Source organism: Peromyscus maniculatus, chromosome 1 (assembly GCF_049852395.1).
Source record: "Peromyscus maniculatus bairdii isolate BWxNUB_F1_BW_parent chromosome 1, HU_Pman_BW_mat_3.1, whole genome shotgun sequence".
NCBI classification, from domain to species: domain Eukaryota; kingdom Metazoa; phylum Chordata; class Mammalia; order Rodentia; family Cricetidae; genus Peromyscus; species Peromyscus maniculatus.
The window spans coordinates 145,715,492-145,733,748 of NC_134852.1; the positions used below are offsets into that span (position 1 = coordinate 145,715,492).

Genomic DNA, 18,257 nt, shown 5'->3' on the forward strand with positions numbered 1-18,257 from the left:
TTCTTTGGAAGGAGAGGGACCATGGATCTTGGGAAATCTCTAAGTCTAATGATAACCTTACTTTCTCTCTCTAGATGTCCACAAGAACATAAATACAATAACCAGTGTGTAGTTCAGGAGACTCAAGGGCTGAGAAGCCCACCTATGGACTCTGTTTCTTGGATCTTATGAGTTGAACAGATCTGTCCTGACACAGCCTCCCACCATGATGTTCTGCCTCTCAATGGGCAGAGAAATAGTGGAGCCAACCACTGACCAAGACCTGTGAAACTGTGAGTCAAAAGAAACCCTTCCTCCCTCAAGTTGTTGTCTCTCAGGTGCTTACGACAGAGATTCAGAAGTAGACTAATGCTGACTGGAAGCATCAAAGAGCTAAGAAATGTGTTTAACTATCAGCCACATCATTACTATTTTATTATTCCTAAACTATCACAGTCCCAGGCTGGGGATGCAGCTCAAATAGAAGAATACCTAGCATGCACAGGACCATGTGTTCCATTCCAGCACCACATAAAATCAGGTATGGTATTATATACTTGTGATACTAGCACTTGGGAGATAGAGGCAAGAAGATTGGCTATATAGCAAGTTCAAGGCTAGCCTGGGATACATGAAATCCTGTCTCAAAAAAAAATCACACTATAGAAGGAAGGAAGGAAGGAAGCAAGGAAGGAAGGTAGAAAGGAAGGAAGGAAGGAAGGAAGGAAGGAAGGAAGGAAGGAAGGAAGGAAGGAAGGAAGGTAGAAAGGAAGGAAGGAAGGAAGGAAGGAAGGAAGGAAGGAAGGAAGGAAGGAAGGAAGGAAGGAAGGAAGGGGAAGGAAGGAAGGAAGGAAGAGGAAGGAAGGAAGGAAGGAAGGAAGGAAGGAAGGAAGGAAGGAAGGAAGGAAGGAGAAAGATGGGAGAAAATGAGAAATTACCAGCATCGACATGTAGATCAAAATGGCAGTTCATGGGTGTCTAAGAGCAGCTGGTCTCAGTTCCTCTCTGTAGAAGGACAGAGGAAACAAGTTAGGCCCCAGTTATCACAAAGGCTTATGGAGAGCAAGTTGATCTCAAATTCCCTTGCAAGTCCAGTCTACTAACAACTCACCTTAAGAGACCCCTGGTTGCTGATACCAAAAAGGGCTTTATTATTCCAAATAGTATAACTTTCATTGTTGTTGTTAACAAAACACCAACAAAAGACCTAATAATATCTTTGAAGGTATGAGAGTCCTCCAAAGGAAAATCTTTGGGATAAAGCTTGTAAAAGAGAAGGGCACTGTTTCAAAGCCATGCAAGGTAGCATGACTGAGGATCCAGACGATATCATCAAAGCTAAAGCTGAAGGTGTCTTGGGTTGTGTCTTGTGGAGTGTCTGAAGAACAAGAAGGAGGAAAAGGAATGGGGAGAAGTAGGGGAAAGATTCTAGAATTACAGAGCTAGCCTGGCCTAGAGAAGTAGGGGAACAAGAGACAAGATGCACACCAGATCTAGAGAAAGGACGGGATACTGATGGGAGGAGGTGACATCTGAAACTTTTCCTTGGGAACAAATGCACTTGATTTCAACACTGAGATAATCAAACTTCAGTGTGTTGTGTATGTTGGCTAGGAAGTGAGGGCTTGACTGTCATAAGTACTGGCTATTTCAGCCATGATCAAAGCCATGCATGGAAGAGTCGACAGCCTGTGAAGTCTCACAGAAGTAGAGTGATAGCTTCCCTCGCCTCCGTTGGCTTCATGACCTTGGGCAAGCTGCTTCACGTCTCTGAGACTCAGTTGTAGAAGACAGTGGGTTGTAACCGTGCTGTCTCAGAGCTGCAATGAAGACACTGATCTGAGCTGCAGAGTGCAGCCTGGGTGCATGCAACCTACCCCAGCAAGCACTCAGTACAAAGTGTTGACTGCTATTCTTAGGTACTGAGCCAGTGTGTTAGCCAAATGATTCTAGTTAAAATGGCTAAGTCGTATTAAGAGGAGAGTTGCCTTGTGTAAATGAAATATCAAAGGAAAACGAGTTTCAAGCATTTAAGTTCAAAAGCTGTACAATTTCACTTCCGTCTATTTCTCCATCTATCTGTCTGCCAACCTCAATCTCTCTTCCTTCTGTCCCTCCTCCACCTCTCTCCCCATGTTTTTTCTCCCTTCACCATCTCTTTTTACCTACTTCCTCATTTCCTTCTCCATATAGCTCAAATTCTTTTTTGTCTCTGCATCTGTCCACACCAACCCTTTCACCTCTTTCCATCTTTCTCCATTTATCTGCATCCATCTCCTGATAGCTGTCTCTTCTTCCTTCCCTTCCCCTTCTGTCCACCCATCCTTTATTCCTTTTCTCTCCCTTTCCATTCCTAGGTCTGGATTTCTGGTATGGGCCTTTTTTCTTTTAAATCAGGCAAAGTTTTTCTACGCAGCAGTACAGATGACCCCTGCCATGTTCAGTCGTAACTAGTCCATAATGTTGTAAACTCTCAAAGCTTTACTTTTTATGTCGCAGATAACAGTAGACTCTACTGAAAGAGTCAAATCATCCAAGGAGCACTTTATGATAATGGCCCATTTCCAGTTCAGTTTCCTCCTCCAGAGCCGCCACTTTCAACCTTTTAAAGCTGATTGTCTCTGTATTTATCTCTGAATACATAGTGTGGTTTGAATTTTCATTTTCAACATTATATCTTGAGTTCCCTCTACAGAAATTAGTTGATCCACTTTACCAGACACATGATCATGCGAGAAATAACTTTCAGTGCAGTTAAGTCACTTTTGGGTCAGAAGCCCCTTGGCAATAACATCATTATAATTGGGTGCATTTCCTCCTAGTTGAGTTAAGTAGTTAGCTTACTATTTTCCTTCACATGTGGCACCATTTTTCCTGAGTGAGGATCTCTCTCTCTCTCTCTTTTTCTTTTGTTTAGTTTTCTATAGACTCATCACTAACTCAATCTTTAATTCTCCAGTGGTCTAATTCTCCTTACAAGGCATTTTGTCATTCTTTGGCTTTTATCCTCTTGCAAAAGCCTCCTTCAAAGCCTTCTATCCCTGCCCATATGACTGTGGTCCTCCAGGTCTTTTATACAGATACAACTGGGGACACGCACATCAGATCTAGAGAAAGGACAGAGTATTGCTAGAGGGAGGAGACATCTGAAATATTTTATTGGGATAAATACACTTGATTTCAACACTGAAATAATCAAACTTCAGTGTGTTGTGTATGTTGGCTAGGAAGTGAGGGCTTGACTGTCATAAGTACTGGCTATTTCAGCCATGATCAAAGCCATGCATGGAAGAGTCGACAGCCTGTGAAGTCTCACAGAAGTAGAGTGATAGCTTCCCTCGCCTCCGTTGGCTTCATGACCTTGGGCAAGTTGCTTCACGTCTCTGAGACTCAGTTGTAGAAGACAGTGGGTTGTAACCGTGCTGTCTCAGAGCTGCAATGAAGACACTGATCTGAGCTGCAGAGTGCAGCCCAGGTGCATGTAACCTACCCCAGCAAGCACTCAGTACAAAGTGTTGATTTTCAAAGCTGGCTCCTGACTGCCATCTGGGAATTTCCTTCATCTCCTTGGTTCACCTCTCGGCTGTCTCTCATCTTCTTCTTCATAGTTGTATGCACTTTGGTGGAACCTGAAGTAGCTTTCTAAGACAATGTTTATGGAAAGCATTGTTTTGAAAATTTAAACATGTGAAAATATTATCATAGCCTTACAGTTAATGAAGAGGAATAAATTCTGGCTAGTTCTGAGTTATTGGACTCCTATTCTAAATTGGAAATAGCAGTTGGAAATTCTTCCAGAACTTTGAAAGCATTGTTTCACTGCCTTCTACATTCTCTGTGTTGTTTTTGAGATGTTCACAAGTATTTGTGAGTTGAGTTTTTGTTGATATTTAGAAGCTAATTGAAGCCAATTTTCTGGTGGTATGCTTTGGGACGGGCTGAGTTTAACTCATTGCGTTAGACAATGCTGAGTCCTTTCCACTTGGAAAGCTTTGGGAGAAATGATATTTCATCCGTGGTTCTCTGCCTTCTCATCCCTTCTGCTCTCCTTTCTAGACTTTCCATCATGTCTGTGGGGACTCACACTGACCTTACTCTTTCAGCGCCACACACTTTGTCCTCTGTCTTTTCAATCTAATGTCTGGAAGATTTAGTTAACCTTCATTTCCAATACTTGTAAGTTTTCTTTTTCATTAGATAATGTGTTGCCTGCAGTTTTCCTTTTTATATAGCTTTCTTGTCTTGTTTCATCGGTATAGAATATTCTGTCTTTCTTCTGAGAGTATCAAGTTGTTTTCTTTAAGTTTTTCCCCTTTACATTTTTCATATTGCTTGTTTCTTTCATTATTTCACAATTTTTTTGTATGGCTGTCCTCCATCCTCTTTCTCCTGACTGCAGCACAGCTCTGTAAGTGTTCTTTGCTTATTGGACCTCCGTCTTGGTCATGTGTGTATATTTAAGATTGGGTACTAAAAACACTCACAAAAGGGTTTTGTGTTACCAGAGCTGGCAACAGGGGAGGTTAGCATTCTGCACTCAGCTGAGATGGTTTTGTTTAGCATCCCTGAAGTTCCTGCAGCTCTTTCCTTTTGTCTTGGGCAGATGCTTTGGAAAGGGGTCTTCTGTGACCTGTTTTGAGGTGAGGGACTGTCTGAAAGTGTGCTAGGAGCTGAGCTGCATCAGAGACAGATCCATGGGTTATGGCATTGAATTGTCCTTTGTCTTTAGGACTCCACATAGCTAATAGAACTCTGTTTAGCCCTTCCTTAGAACTCTCTAGTCACCTGCCAAGTCAAAGAAGAAGGGAAGTGATGTGGCGTTTACATGATCCTTAAGCACACTATACTACTGGCCCTCCTTCTGGTGCTAACTTTACTGCATGTAAAGAGAGCCCACAATCCTGAGCACAGCTGGGTCTACTAAGAATTGTCCCAGATCTAGCCAATCCATTGCTCATCAGTCAACAAAAGGTTGCAGCTGGATATAACCTCGTTCTTCTCTATTCTGTTTTTGTTGTTGTTTTGTGGGGTTTATTGGTGTGTGTGTGTGTGTGTGTGTGTGTGTGTGTGTGTGTGTGTGTGTGTGTGTTTTAGCTGGTCTTAAGGAACAACAAAAAGAGAAAATATGTCCTCAATTCCTTGGGCTCTCTTTATCTCCCAGTGCCTATGTGATGTCCTCAAAATAAACTCTTAACAAAGGTGTTTGGAATACTTGCCCCAGGCCTCTGGCTTGGCTCTGGTCCTATGATCTGTGTTCTCTCAGGAGCTGGGTCACCTCCTTGTCCTTGTGGTAGTCATACTGGGACTATATGACTGACAGTTGCCTGAAAATCATACAGAGGGACATTTCCCAAGAAAAGGGAGTGAATGTAGCTGTGACAAGTTGCTGTGTCCCAAACTCAGGGTACCTTTGCCCTCCAAAAATGAGGATCTTGAGGAAGAAGAGATTTTCTTCAGTTGCTTGGTGTGCGTGTGTGTCTGTGTGTGTGTGTGTGTGTGTGTGTGTGTGTGTGTTGTGTATGTGGGTGCACACACACATTTATGCACTATATGCATGTTTAAGTCTGAGGTTAATGTCACTCACTGACTTGTTACTTGTGTGTGAGAAGGGGTCTCTCATCATCCAGAGGCTCACCAACTAATCTAGACTGGCTGGACAGTGAGCTCCAGAGTTCTTCTTGTCTCCAGTGCACCAGCTCTATAGTCACAGAGTGCACCACTGACCTGTTTTTTTATGTGGTTGCTAGGAGTCCAAACTCAGGTCCTTATGCTTGTGTGGCGAGCACTTTGGCATCTCCATCTTTCTATTATAATGAAAACATTGGCACCATTTCAGAAGCAATAGCAGAAGTATCTTCCCTGTTGTTTCTTTCCATTGTGTCCCCCAGCAACATCTGTCCCTGCTTAATGCCCCTGAATCAAGTTCTTAACACCACCACCCACTGATGAATAGGGACAGTCAGGTTCTGTCCCTGGAAAGGAAAGGAAGTGTTGGACGTAGAGGATCACAGAAGTCTAGACACAGGACTTCAACGGTGTCTACAGAAAAGGACAAACATAGTGTCATTCCTTGACTTGGGGACCAGAGACAACAGATGTGCCATTTGTTTTGCTTTGACAGTTGAAGTCCTGAAGGAAGGAGATGGAGTGTAGAGGTCTGATCTGTGCATCATTGTGTGATCACTCGAGTCTCTCAGTAATTTCAATTGTATTGGACTCTGACATTCAACGGAACACTGTCATCCTTTCTAAGTGTTTAAATCCCAGCTAAAAACAATTCTTAAAGTTCCTTTTGTGGCCTCTGGCCACCTGTGTCACAGGGAAGCTGCGTGGGGGACTGAGCCTTTGAAGGGCATTCTTAATGGCAAGCTTTGAATGAAGTCAACCCCCGGTAACTCAGCGACAGCTTCCATGTTACTGTCCTTTTCTTACTTAACAAGAACAAAAGGCCACAGCCAGGCCAACCAGTCATACAGGATGGATCTCAGTGACATTTTTACTTCTGAACTTTTCTGATATAAAAGAGCCACCCAAGGAGGATCAGACAGCCAGCGTGAGGAATTTGACAATAAAAACCCCTCTGTGCAGATCTCAGAAAATCCAAAATGATTAGGTAAAGTACTGCCTATTTCTGCCTAGAGGAATGTTGAATTTTTGCATTTTCTTAAACTTGTATTTGCTTATGTGCGACTTAACCAGAGATCCTGCCTTCTCTGCTCCCCAGCTCTGTAAAACTCAGCCTCATCTTGATTCTGTCGCTGTCCATGGTGCACACCTTTTGGTGTTACCCCGTTTTCTCTTCCAAGGTAAGGGTCTCACTGCTGTTTCTGATGGTCAGATCAATGGTTGGGGTGGCGGAGTACCCAAGTTCAAGAGAATCTTAAGAAACATATGACAAAAAAAAATCATTTATTTTATTTTTAGACCTTTAGGGGGAAAGTACGTGTAAACAGATTCATGAGATTAGTAGGATATAAATTTGTATGAGACAGTAGATAATTCTGGAATGTAGTAATTTGTTGTGAATTATTTGATGGTTGTGTCCTGCATGTGGAGATGGCAGTTCCAATATAAAATGTTCATATTTTGGCCCATGACAGTTTATTTATTGCACACGCATACACTCTTAATCAGAGTAAATATTTTGCATTGAAATTCTACAAAAACAAAACAAAACCCACAGTACCATTTTTCGGAAGCAGAAATTTCCTAATTTTACCAAAATGTGTGCTCTTTTTCCAGATGAAGAATGTAGATAACATGTTAAATTCCAATAAAATATTGCCCCAAATATTTGCTCATGTATTTATTCAAGAGTATTGGTGGAGGTCCTACCTATATTTCTGGAGCTGCTCAAGACATCCAGAAAAATGATCGCCTTTCTTCGGGGCATTTACGTCCCTTCTACAACATTTGTCCTTGTTTTTATGTTATTATCTTACAATATTAAAATATCTTTGGTTGTTGATGACACTGTGAACTTTAACCTTTCTTCACTAAAATTTAACCTGTCATGGTGTGATTACTGAGCTCACCGTAATTTGAGGAACTAGTTTTAGGATAAAGAGAGGTCACAGAAATTCCAAATGACAACTCCCTTAAGCACTGTGATCTAGTTATTTATATAACTGTTCCTCTCATTGATCTCCGCATCTGTCATTTTTCTATTTCCTGTTTACTGACTACAGCCTCTCTTCTGCCTTTCCCTCCTACGAGCATTCGACACTAATTTACTCATTGATCTTTTAAGACATGGCATTGATCAAGTGGGGGACTCACAAGCCGTAAATGGGCATATCTTCTCAAGTGTCTTCCTGTTGCTTTCTAGTCTTTAGCCCTAAAGGTTTGCTCACAGCACTTCTGAACAAGAGGCACTTGTCCGTAGCTGTTTTTAAATTAAGAATTCTTTCTTCTGAAGTATGCAGAGACCTCCTGGGCTGTAAGGCAGTGTTTCTCTTTTTACTGTGTTGCCCGTATATTTCTAGCTTTGCTCATGAGGATGCTGTTCTCGTTACAGCCCTTTCAGGCAGTAATGCCGTGCATGGTATTCATGGCAACCTGACTGTTTGGGGTGAGTGATGATGTAGTCTAATCACATAGGATTTCAGCCTCTTATTTAGAGCTTCATGGAGCCCTTCAGCTAGGCAAGAGCACAGTGGTATCCTGATGATGGGTTGGCCCAGCTCCTTTCAGATCAGCCCAGTACGCTGAGGTCTTTTTAGGAAGTCTTAAGGGTCTCATAACCAGCACTGGCACTTTTCTTTTGTGGGATAGAAGCAGCATCATGAGCATTTCTGGAAAAAGTCAGTTGCTTCCTTTCTGCAATGACGCATAGGTCCTCCTGCTGGAGATTTAAAATAGGAAGCATTTATCTATCATGTTAACACAGGGGGAATTTTTTATTGTTTTTTACCATAACCAATATTTATGAAACCATCTTTGACTATTCCCAGATCAAACAGAAAGCAACAACAACAGAGAGAGAGAGAGAGAGAGAGACAGAGAGAGAGACAGAGAGACAGAGAGACAGAGAGACAGAGAGACAGAAACACAAAGAAAGACAGATAGAGGGGAGAGAGACAGAGAGAGAAAGACAGACAGACACACACACACACAGAGACAGGCAGACAGACAGAGACAGAGACAGAGACAGAGAGAGACAGAAACACAAATAAAGAGAGATAGAGGGAAGAGAGACAGAGAGAAAGACAGATAGACAGACAGACAGACACACACACACACACACACAGAGTGAGGGGGGGAGAAGAACATCTTCTTTCCCCCAGGGGCCATTGGGAAGATTTGCTTGGGAGCTCTGAGCACTGGAGACCAGTCATTCACCCAGCCAGGGCAAAGAGTTCCAGGGAGTTGGATGGATTGCAAGCTTCATCCCAACACCCAAACAGAGTAATTCAAGGCAAACTTGTCTTCTACATCAAACAGCAAAAGGTGTAAGCTTTTGTACTTTTTACTTCGTGCTGTCTCTTCATTTCTAGTAAAATGCTTTAGCTCTTGTTTTACTGGAACTGAGAAGCCAGGGCCTGGAGTCAGCAGCCGGTAAACAGCACCATCTGCAAGCATGTGCTCTCCTCACCGAGAACCAGGGAGCCGGTGGTGCTGGCTGCCCACAGCTCTTTTCTTTGCAGGGAGGAGGCTCAGGAAGTGTGTCACTCAGAGAAGGCTTTACCAAGGTCACTGCTGTATCAAGGACAGGATTTGGTTAGCACCTTGCCAGTTATTAGACTTCTTTTGAAGCTATGAAGGGAGAGAGAGCTGGCAAATGTCAGCAGCTCCCACCAGAGGCCTGGATCACTGCTGCCTCTAGGTCTCAGCAGCTGTGACCGGAGGTGGCCCTGGCTCTGGTGTTTGCCTCCTCTTCCACACAGTGTGGGACTGGACCGCAGCTTCTCTGGGCCCCATTTGAGCTCTGGGGTTCTGGATCGGTTTCTTCCACCACGCAGCACTCCAGCCCTGTGATGTGCTACCCAGGCCTTGAGCCACGGTGAGGACTGGAACCACAGCCGAAGGTGAAGATGCCAGGGTCACTCAATGGTACCGCTTTCTGGAAACCTTAGTGGGCAGCCATAGACAGCCCAGAAGGAAGTCCAGTGCTTTGACAAACTTAGAGTTGAGTCACACTGGGTGAATTTTGCCAGGGGGAATTTCTTTTAGTTAATTTAATTTTAAAACTAGCTTATAAAGCAGCAGGTTTCCTTACATGCTTAGGACAATAGAAACTTTTGCGAGAGGCTGTCATGCAGCCCAGGCTGGCCTAAAACTCATTCAATTTTAGTGAGCTTTTTTATTTTAAGTTTTAAGTAGCCAAAAATGACCTTAAACTTTTAAAAAAAAATTTTAATGATTTATTTTTATTTATGTCTTATGAGGGTTTTGGGTACCCTGGAATTACAGACAGTTGTGAGCTGCCATGTGGATGCTGGGAATTGAACTCAAGTCCTCTGGAAGAGCAGCCAGTGTTCTTAACCACTGGGTAATCTCTCCAGCCCTGATCTTAAACTTCTTATCCCCTTCTCTCCACCTTCCAAGTGCTGAGATTTCAAGTGTATGCCACCATACCCAATTTATACAGTGCTGGGGCTCGAACCAAGGACTTTGAGTATGCTAGCCAGTACCCTACCAACTGAGCCATATTCCTAGCCCTTGAGGAAATTTTCAGTAGCATTCCCAGGACTAATCAGAGCCCTGAAACATTCCTTATTAAATAAAGGCAACGTGATCATTATGTGGACTATATACAGTGTCAATGTCGAATGTCAGAATAAAAAGTAGACAAGCCAACTGCAACCCAGATGCTGTCTACATTGAGTACATGTTGTGTTTCAACAATGTTTCTCACTGTTAAGAAGGTGAGACATATAGTGACTTCATAGTCATAAAGGTTTTGAAAATCGTTGCTGTTGAAATAAACTTTTAACCCAGAAGCTGTATCCTCTCCTTCCTCCCCATCTAAATCACCAGGTGACTGGGAAACCTGATTATTTTCTCATCCTACTGAGCAGCTGCCCAACCAGGCTGGAGGGGAACGACGGACTAGCTTTTCTAAAGCCAATTTTGGAGAAGACATCGATGAAAAGGTCCTTTCGCAACGGAGTTGGCTCAGGGGTGAAAAAAACTTCATTTCGAAGAGCAAAGCAATGAATAAGTGTGCAAAGGACTCTGGGAATTAATCTCAAGCTATGTAGAGTGTGACTGATGTGCTAAAAAGCGGTTGTATCTTACCATGAGCTGTTGCTTCCTTCCTCATCCTCAGACGAGGCCCTCTTATCCTAACCGGCTCCAAGTAAATTAAGTTTTGGGGGGGAAAAATGCAGACCTGTCTCAAACTTCCACCTGTGAGTGGAAAATGATTTCTGTGCTTAGCTAGTTACTTCCCCAACTGCAGAGGGACACGCTGGCTTTGATCTTGAGTTGGTCGCAACGCATGGGCGTTTTTGTCATATTTGTGTGATTCTTCTTTTGCTATCTTGCTGTGCTGTAACACCAAATGCAGTGGTAGGTATATGCTATTTCTCCCTTAAAATATGATTTCCTCAAATGACTCAGCTGAGCCCATTCTTGCTGGTTGCGCTGCTTCTGTTTCTAAGAGTCTCGTGGCATTCCAGCGTGAAGATGAATCGTGCAGCTGGATCTACCAGTTGATTAATTGGTACCTGCAACAAGTAACCCCCCAGGGTCCTCTGGGTCTGTTCCTCACCCCCTACCTCTTTTTCTGATTCCAAATATATATAAAGACAATGGCTTGTTTTGTCTTGGAATATTTGTTTTGTCTTGACTTTTAAAATCTTAAAACATGAGACACTGCCAGTCATAATGGTGATAACCAGAGAGCTGACTGGTGCTTGTGTGGTAGGGGGTACATTTTCCAAAACCTTCCTGGTGGATGATCCCCACCCCCACCCTTGCCAGATCAGGCCAAGCACTCTTCCCTGAAAAGATGCTTAAAAATAAAAAGAAGAAGAAGAGGAGGAGGAGGAGGAAGGAAAGGAGGAGGAGGAGGAGGAAAGAAAAAAAGAAAGGGCAATGCAGGGCTGGTGGTGGAGGCTCAGTGGGTAAAATGCTGATGGATTTGGATCCCTGGAACCATATTAAGAGCCAGAGGTGGGAATGCATGCTTGTAATCTCAGTGCTGAGGAGGCAGAGGAGGGAGGATAATTGGGGCTTACTGGCCAGAGAGTCTAGCCAGATGCGAGAGCTCCAAGCTCAGTCAGAGACCCTGCCTCAAAAAATAAGGAAGAGAGCAATAGAGGAAGAAGCCCGGTGTCTATTTCCTACCTCCATAAGGGCATGCATGCACATACACACATGTACACACACACACACACACACACACACACACACACACACACACACACACATTCACAGAGCAATGGAGCAGGCAGACATTGGTTGAGGATGAAGAGTTGCTTCCAAAGTGTAAAGAGAATGAGCATGTTCGCACATGTCAGACTCGGGAACACGCTGCACGTGTTCTCTGAATGCTTCACACAGGTTTCACACGGCCATCTTTGAAAGTCAAAGAAGGACCCTGTCGTTGGTCACCAGCTTCAGATAGAAAACAGTCTTCAGGAACCAGAGCTCATAGTGAGTGGGTCCCACAGTGGCCAGGCAGGTCTGCTCAACATGTTTTCCATGAGTGCAGCAGCCTCCAGATTGGAGAAGGGTCTAAGCATTGGCCTGAAAACAGCAGGCTTTGCAAGGCTCTCCGGTGCTTGGCCATGCCTATTGTACAAGCAAGCAACTCCCTGGTTTGTGTGTGTTCACTTTACTCTTGCTGTCCAGAGACACAGGAAGTAGTTCAGATTGGAGTGACGTGACAATGTGTATGCCTGCAAAAGGGGTTTTTCAGGTTCCAGGAACCTCAAGGAGACACATTTGAGACGCACAGAGGGAGCATGCGAGAATGGGAGGTCTTGTGTGCTGCTACGTGTACCCACCTGAGACCAACTGTCCCTTGTCCCTTCTGGTGGACCCAATGGTGTGAAGACTGTGCTCTCCTGTGATGTCTATCTGTCCAAGCTTTGCATCACTCTGTGACCTCCCCACTCCAGTGCCTAATACCTGGGCCTTCTCTTTGCGTTCCTTTTGGTCAGGTGTCCATTGCTGGTCCCATCCATTGAACCAGCTGTGCAGGGTCCCCTGCTGAAGGGCTGTGCCAGGGGGACCCAGAGAAAGACCACTGGGGAGGAGGACAACAGCACACATGCCATGATACTGGGTGTGCTCTCCCTTGGTTCCTTGGATGGAAAAGGACACCTTCACCTTCTGGGCTGTGATTTTGATTAATACACATTACATATTGTAACAGGGGACATATGGAGTTTCTGATCATTTGAAACAATTATTTCTAGATTAATTTTTATTTCTGTATAAGTGTCTGCCTCTGCCTGTGGTGTGTGCGTCTGAGTGAGGGGGGCTATAAGGCTAGAGAGGATGCCAGACCTCCTGCAGCTGGAGTTAGAGACCTTTGTGAGCTGGTGTAGGTTCTGGGAGCCAAACTCTGGTTCTCTGCAAGAGCAGTAAGTGGTCACTCTAGCCTCAGTTTGGAAACATTCTTAGAAAATCTACACTCCCTTTCTAAGGTCCCCACCCACTCCTTATTTCTGTCCCCCTAAATACACATATATATACAAACACTCATACACATGCTTGGAGAGCTTACACACAAACATATATACCACATACACATACAAATACCACATACATGTACATATATCTCATATACATACACACCCGACACATATACCATACACACACACACACACACACACACACACACACACCACATGCACATTCACATCACACACATACCCACATATACAGCACACACACGCATGCACACACAAACACACATGCAGAGGCAGTTGAAGTGAGGGCTAACCCATCCTCAAGGGCACAGCTTTGGGACCTGCTATAGTCATGACCTCTGATCATCCCCATGACAAGGAAGGGCAGTGCAGAGTGATGATGAAACACAGAGCTAACAAACGCAGGACTGGTCCCCTAGCTGACCCCCCTCCTGTCCATGAGCCTGGAGCTCACTCCGTCACAACCACAATGGTGTCCATAGTTTCCACGGGGCCTTCCTCCAGCCAGCAGCTGTGTGAAGGGTGCACCAGTCCATGACGGGCTCTTCAGCCCTTCAGCTGTCATTTCTGCTCTCAGAAGCCTTCCCGAAGGTGTTGAAAGGAGACATTAGCCTGAGGCATGGAAGGACTTGGTGTGTGTCCGTGGTACCATCTCCTCTCTTCATCATTCGCACTAGGTTCCCTTCCCTCTGAGGTCCTGGAATGCGCTGAAACTGTTGAGATTTTTAAAATATTTTAAAACAATAAACAGAGCCTTCAAAGTGGATGCAGCCCTCCTAGTCTACTGTCAGCGGGTACAATGGGGAGGAAGGAGTCCCAGGGCAGCCAGGACTCACCACCCTTTCTTTGCCCTTTGTTTTCTGTCACTGAGTCTGAGGCAGTGGCTTCAGAAATCTAAAGCCTCGGGCAGTGACATCTCTACTCTCAGAACATCCACACAGCCAGAGATCTGCCTTCAGTGACGGTCATAGGCTCTGCGGCACTCGGAGCCCTGACGGTCACCATGGTAAGCACTTCCAGTAAAATGTAGAAAGCCTGGCTGGAGTGTGTCAGGGAGCTGGATGCTTCGTGTCTTCCCAGAATTATTGACGGAGAAGTTAACGAGATGACCTCACGGCTGATATTTACAGCCTAATGGCAGGAAGCAGATTGCTGCGTCCATGTGTGGTGTGAATGAGGCTCCTTGTGTGTGAGAAAAGTAAGACTACTTCAGGGGAGAGCCTCCCCAATTCTCTACTGTTTCCATTAATGTGGGTTGGAATAATAAAACACCAAAAACATACCTGGAAAATTTCCCTTGCCACTTCTGAACGTAAAATATTTAAACCTTGGAGAAGGGGGAAACTATGAAGAAGTGTTTACTACCAAAGGACCAGAGGAGATTGCACATGGGCAGATAGGGAGTTCTCTTTCAGGAGAAAAGTTATACACTTCTTTCCCAGATTCCAGGAATGAAGTGTTTTCAACAAAACAATATTTTGAGTTACCAAAGAGGTGGCTAAGGAAGGTCACTTAAACCTTAGGGGAATGTGAGCCTGACACAGTGAACTGGTTTTGGTCACTGAGGCATGCAAGGCCACTACTCTAGAAGCTGTATGCCTGGTGTGACAAGGTGGAGATAATAAGGTACTGGTGACCCTTCACCCCCCTCATCACCAAGGGTGTTGGTGGAGGCTAGCATTTTGTTTGTCTAGCTGAAGGCTCTGGAAGCCCTTGGGACATAAACATCCCACAAGATGAATGAGTTGTTACATATTTCCTTCTGACTTACCTGAACAGAATTGAGTTTCATGTTCTACTGGAGAATTTTAGTGGCTTGGAGAAACAAGAGCCAGCGGGAGCCACAGGTATCTACGGAGAGAGGATGCTGATGTGGAGGAGTTAAGCATAAAGCTGACAAGGGAGGCAGGAGAGCCAAGAACTGACCTCAGGCTGCGGCCCTCAAAGCCCATGGCCACACGTCCTCAATTTTCTCACATCACCCAAGCTTCTAGAATTCTTCTAACGCTGAGCTTCCCCAGCACAAGTCAGAGCTGGTATCACAAATCTTACCAGGTTGTTTTTCATTTACTGATAATTCATTTGCTCAAAAACATTTGCTGAGCTTGTACTGTACTCAGACACAGTGTTCCAGACACTGAAAATGCAGAGGGGAAGAAAATAAATAAAAAAACTCTTAGACAAAGTGGAGATGTATGTAACATACACGTAAAATAGCATAGAGCAAGGTGCACCCTGTAAAACAGACCAACTGGCAGGAATCAGTCAGGGAAATTAATAATTATTATGTATCTAGCATTACTGGTAGGGAAACTAATGTAATAGGTTAGTAGATCTTACTTAACATGTACATATATGTAGATTATATTCAATGCATACAAGAAATAGTACATGTATTCAGATAGCATATATGTGTATAAATATATATATATATGATTATTTTCATTTATGTAGATGTAGGTAGTATCTTAGATGATGGTAAAAGGAGCAATAGGGTTGACAGAGGGAGGATTATATTCAATACACACATGAAATAGTACATATATTCAGATAGCGTGTATATGTATACATATGATTATTTTCAATTATGTAGATGTAAGTAGTATCTTAGATGACAGTAGAAAGGAGCAGTAGGGTTCACAGCAGGAGGATTGTGGGGTAGGAGCAAGAGGGCAATTTCAGGTATAGTTGTTAGTGAAGGTGCCTACAGGGGAGATTAAAAAGCAGAAAGTACACAGAAACCAGAGGGGCAAGAGGGTCTCTGAAGGGTCTCGAAAGACTGTCGCTTTTCCTGTGAGGGACACAGGGAAGCACTGGAAGGTTGCCGGCAGCCTGTGTTTTTGGCCTTGCTGACTTTATAACTGGCCAGTTCTAACTACAGTAGAAGTTAATCACTACAGGAAGGACACCCAGGGACACACACTACCTTCCCTTCATGCTGGCTCCCATTGTGTCCTCAGACTAGCCAGGCTGGTGGGAGGCTTCTTTTGTTTGTTTGCTTTTAGACAGGGTCTCACTGTATGGCCCTGGCTGGTTGGGAACTTGCTGTGTAAACCAGGCTGGCCTTGAACTCATACAGATTCGATTGCCTCCACCTCCTGGATGCCGTTAGAAAAAAAAAAATGCACTGCCACAGCTGGCAGAAACAGCTCAGCTGTAATATGACTTGTCAGGTCCTTAGCAGGGACACTGGGCAATATCCAAGGTGCTGAGGGCACTTGGAATGACAGAGGAATTCATGACCTCTCTCTCCCTTCCCCTACCCCCCCCCCTTCTTCCCACCCCTCACTCCCCTGCTCTTCCTCTGACTCTCCTGGACTCTGGGAAGACAGCAGGATTCCTACAGCATTCGACATCTTTTTATTCTCACGGGCTGTGAGGAAAAGCTGGCTTCAGGTAGGGGCCAGTAGAGACAGTAAGGAATAAAGAACAGAAAGGACAGCTGAGGGCACAGGAGGAAATGACACAGTGGGAGGAGGTCCAGGAAGCATTAGCCGAGGTGAAATGTATCCCCTGAGGAGGCACTACAGGGATAAGTAGAAAACGACTGGATTCCACTCATACTCCAAAGTCAGAAGTCACAGAGCAGTGTGCTGTGCACCTGGCTACCAGGCTCCTGGAGAAGCCGCCCACAGGGAACCGGGAGCTTTGTGCTCATGTCCACAGCGCGACTTTGCACATCCTTGGACAAGCAGTTTGGTAATTATCAGAGTGACTTACGGTCACTGCCAAGAAATGACATTAGCTGGAGTCGTGCTTCCTGCCACCATGATGGAAATCCTCCAGGTACATACAAGAATTATGGGTTATGGCTTTTTTATAGTCTTGAAGTAAGATGTGCAGCTCAAGCTGATGCAGAGTTCTGTCCCAGGCTCCCATGGGGTGTGCTACGACAGAGCATGTGCGTCACAGGCACCTCACTTTCCTTGGGTTTATAAGCACTGACTTTGCGGTCAGGTATATGCAAGCTCAAATGGCTTTCAGTTAGCAAACCACAGGCAGGTTTCCAGATCTTGCCAGCCTCAGTTCCCTTGCCCATAAAAATATGAGCTAAAAGTGATAGCACAATAGCATCTCAGAAAGGAAAAAGTAAAATAAGAGATGCTACACACTCAGGGGCATCACTGACCGCCTGGAGTGCTGTTGACTAGAAGAAGTGGGTGTCTAATTCACAATCATAAACAACGTCGTTGGGGAACTGGAGGCAGATAATGGCTGTTGATGACAGACATGCAAAGTGGAAATTATCCCAAATATTGCCCCAAGGAAAGTTCTAGCCTACTATGGTGCCAGCATGGCTGATTCCCCAAGGAGAAGCCCTGTATTTGAAAATCATAGATCAACTGAAGCTCACTGAGTTGCTGAACGTAGAATTAGGTGATGGTCATGTTGTTACCTAGCCACACAGACCTTCATCTCCAAATCAGCCAGCACGAGGGAAGCCAATCTCTGCGGCAATCAGCTCCAAACAGTAAGTCATGATCAATAACTGGCGGTGCTGCCCCATTTCCAACCCAGAGCAGAAGAGAAAGCCAAGTGTGCACTCTGATCACCTGAAGCTAGTCCGCCTCTGGCTCCTCCACACCAATGCTCTCCGTCTAGAGTGCCCCTGAAGACCCCCTCTTCCCCACCGCAGCCTCCCTCCACGGTCCGCCTTGGAGTCTCTACCAAGCAAGATGTGGATGCCTTTGCCATGGGAAGTTCAGTGAGGAGCTCCTTTTGTTTGTTTTGCAGGGGTTGGAGGTCTCTGTTTTGACAATGTGGACAGCCAGGGTGGCACAGACCAAGAAAAACTTGAGAGAAACCCTACAGTGCTGAATAATGAAGAGATGCTGGAGACTCTGGGTCCTAGGGTTTCTGTGTCACCTTACTGTGACCAGTCGGCCCACCACATCTCCCTCATAGGCATGGGTGCAAGGATGAAGGTGTGAAGTCTGGACTTAGGCTGAGCCTGTCAGAAAGAAAGATTCTTTTCCCCAATATGTTGCAGCTGTGAGGACAAGGACGAATGAGGAAAAGTTGGACAATAGGGAGTGACAGTGGGAATACAGGGAGAGAGCAGTCTCTGAAGACATGGGCTGGAGTCCTGGAGCTCTTCATATGTGAAGTCTCACCTCCTCTTACCGATTACTTGATGTGACCCAGTGTCTTATCTTTTTATCTTGAACAGCT

At 44.7% G+C, this 18,257-nt stretch overlaps 1 protein-coding gene across 1 annotated transcript; it reads left to right on the forward strand.

Moving 5' to 3' along the window:
• Nucleotides 1–1,286: 1,286 nt before the first annotated feature.
• On the forward strand, nt 1,287–10,679 carry Nps (neuropeptide S). Its single transcript, XM_076563050.1, has 3 exons — nt 1,287–1,329; nt 6,679–6,785; nt 10,459–10,679. The coding sequence occupies exons 1-3, from the start codon at nt 1,287–1,289 to the stop codon at nt 10,636–10,638; spliced, it is 330 nt and encodes a 109-aa protein (XP_076419165.1). The 3' UTR covers nt 10,639–10,679.
• Nucleotides 10,680–18,257: the final 7,578 nt, after the last annotated feature.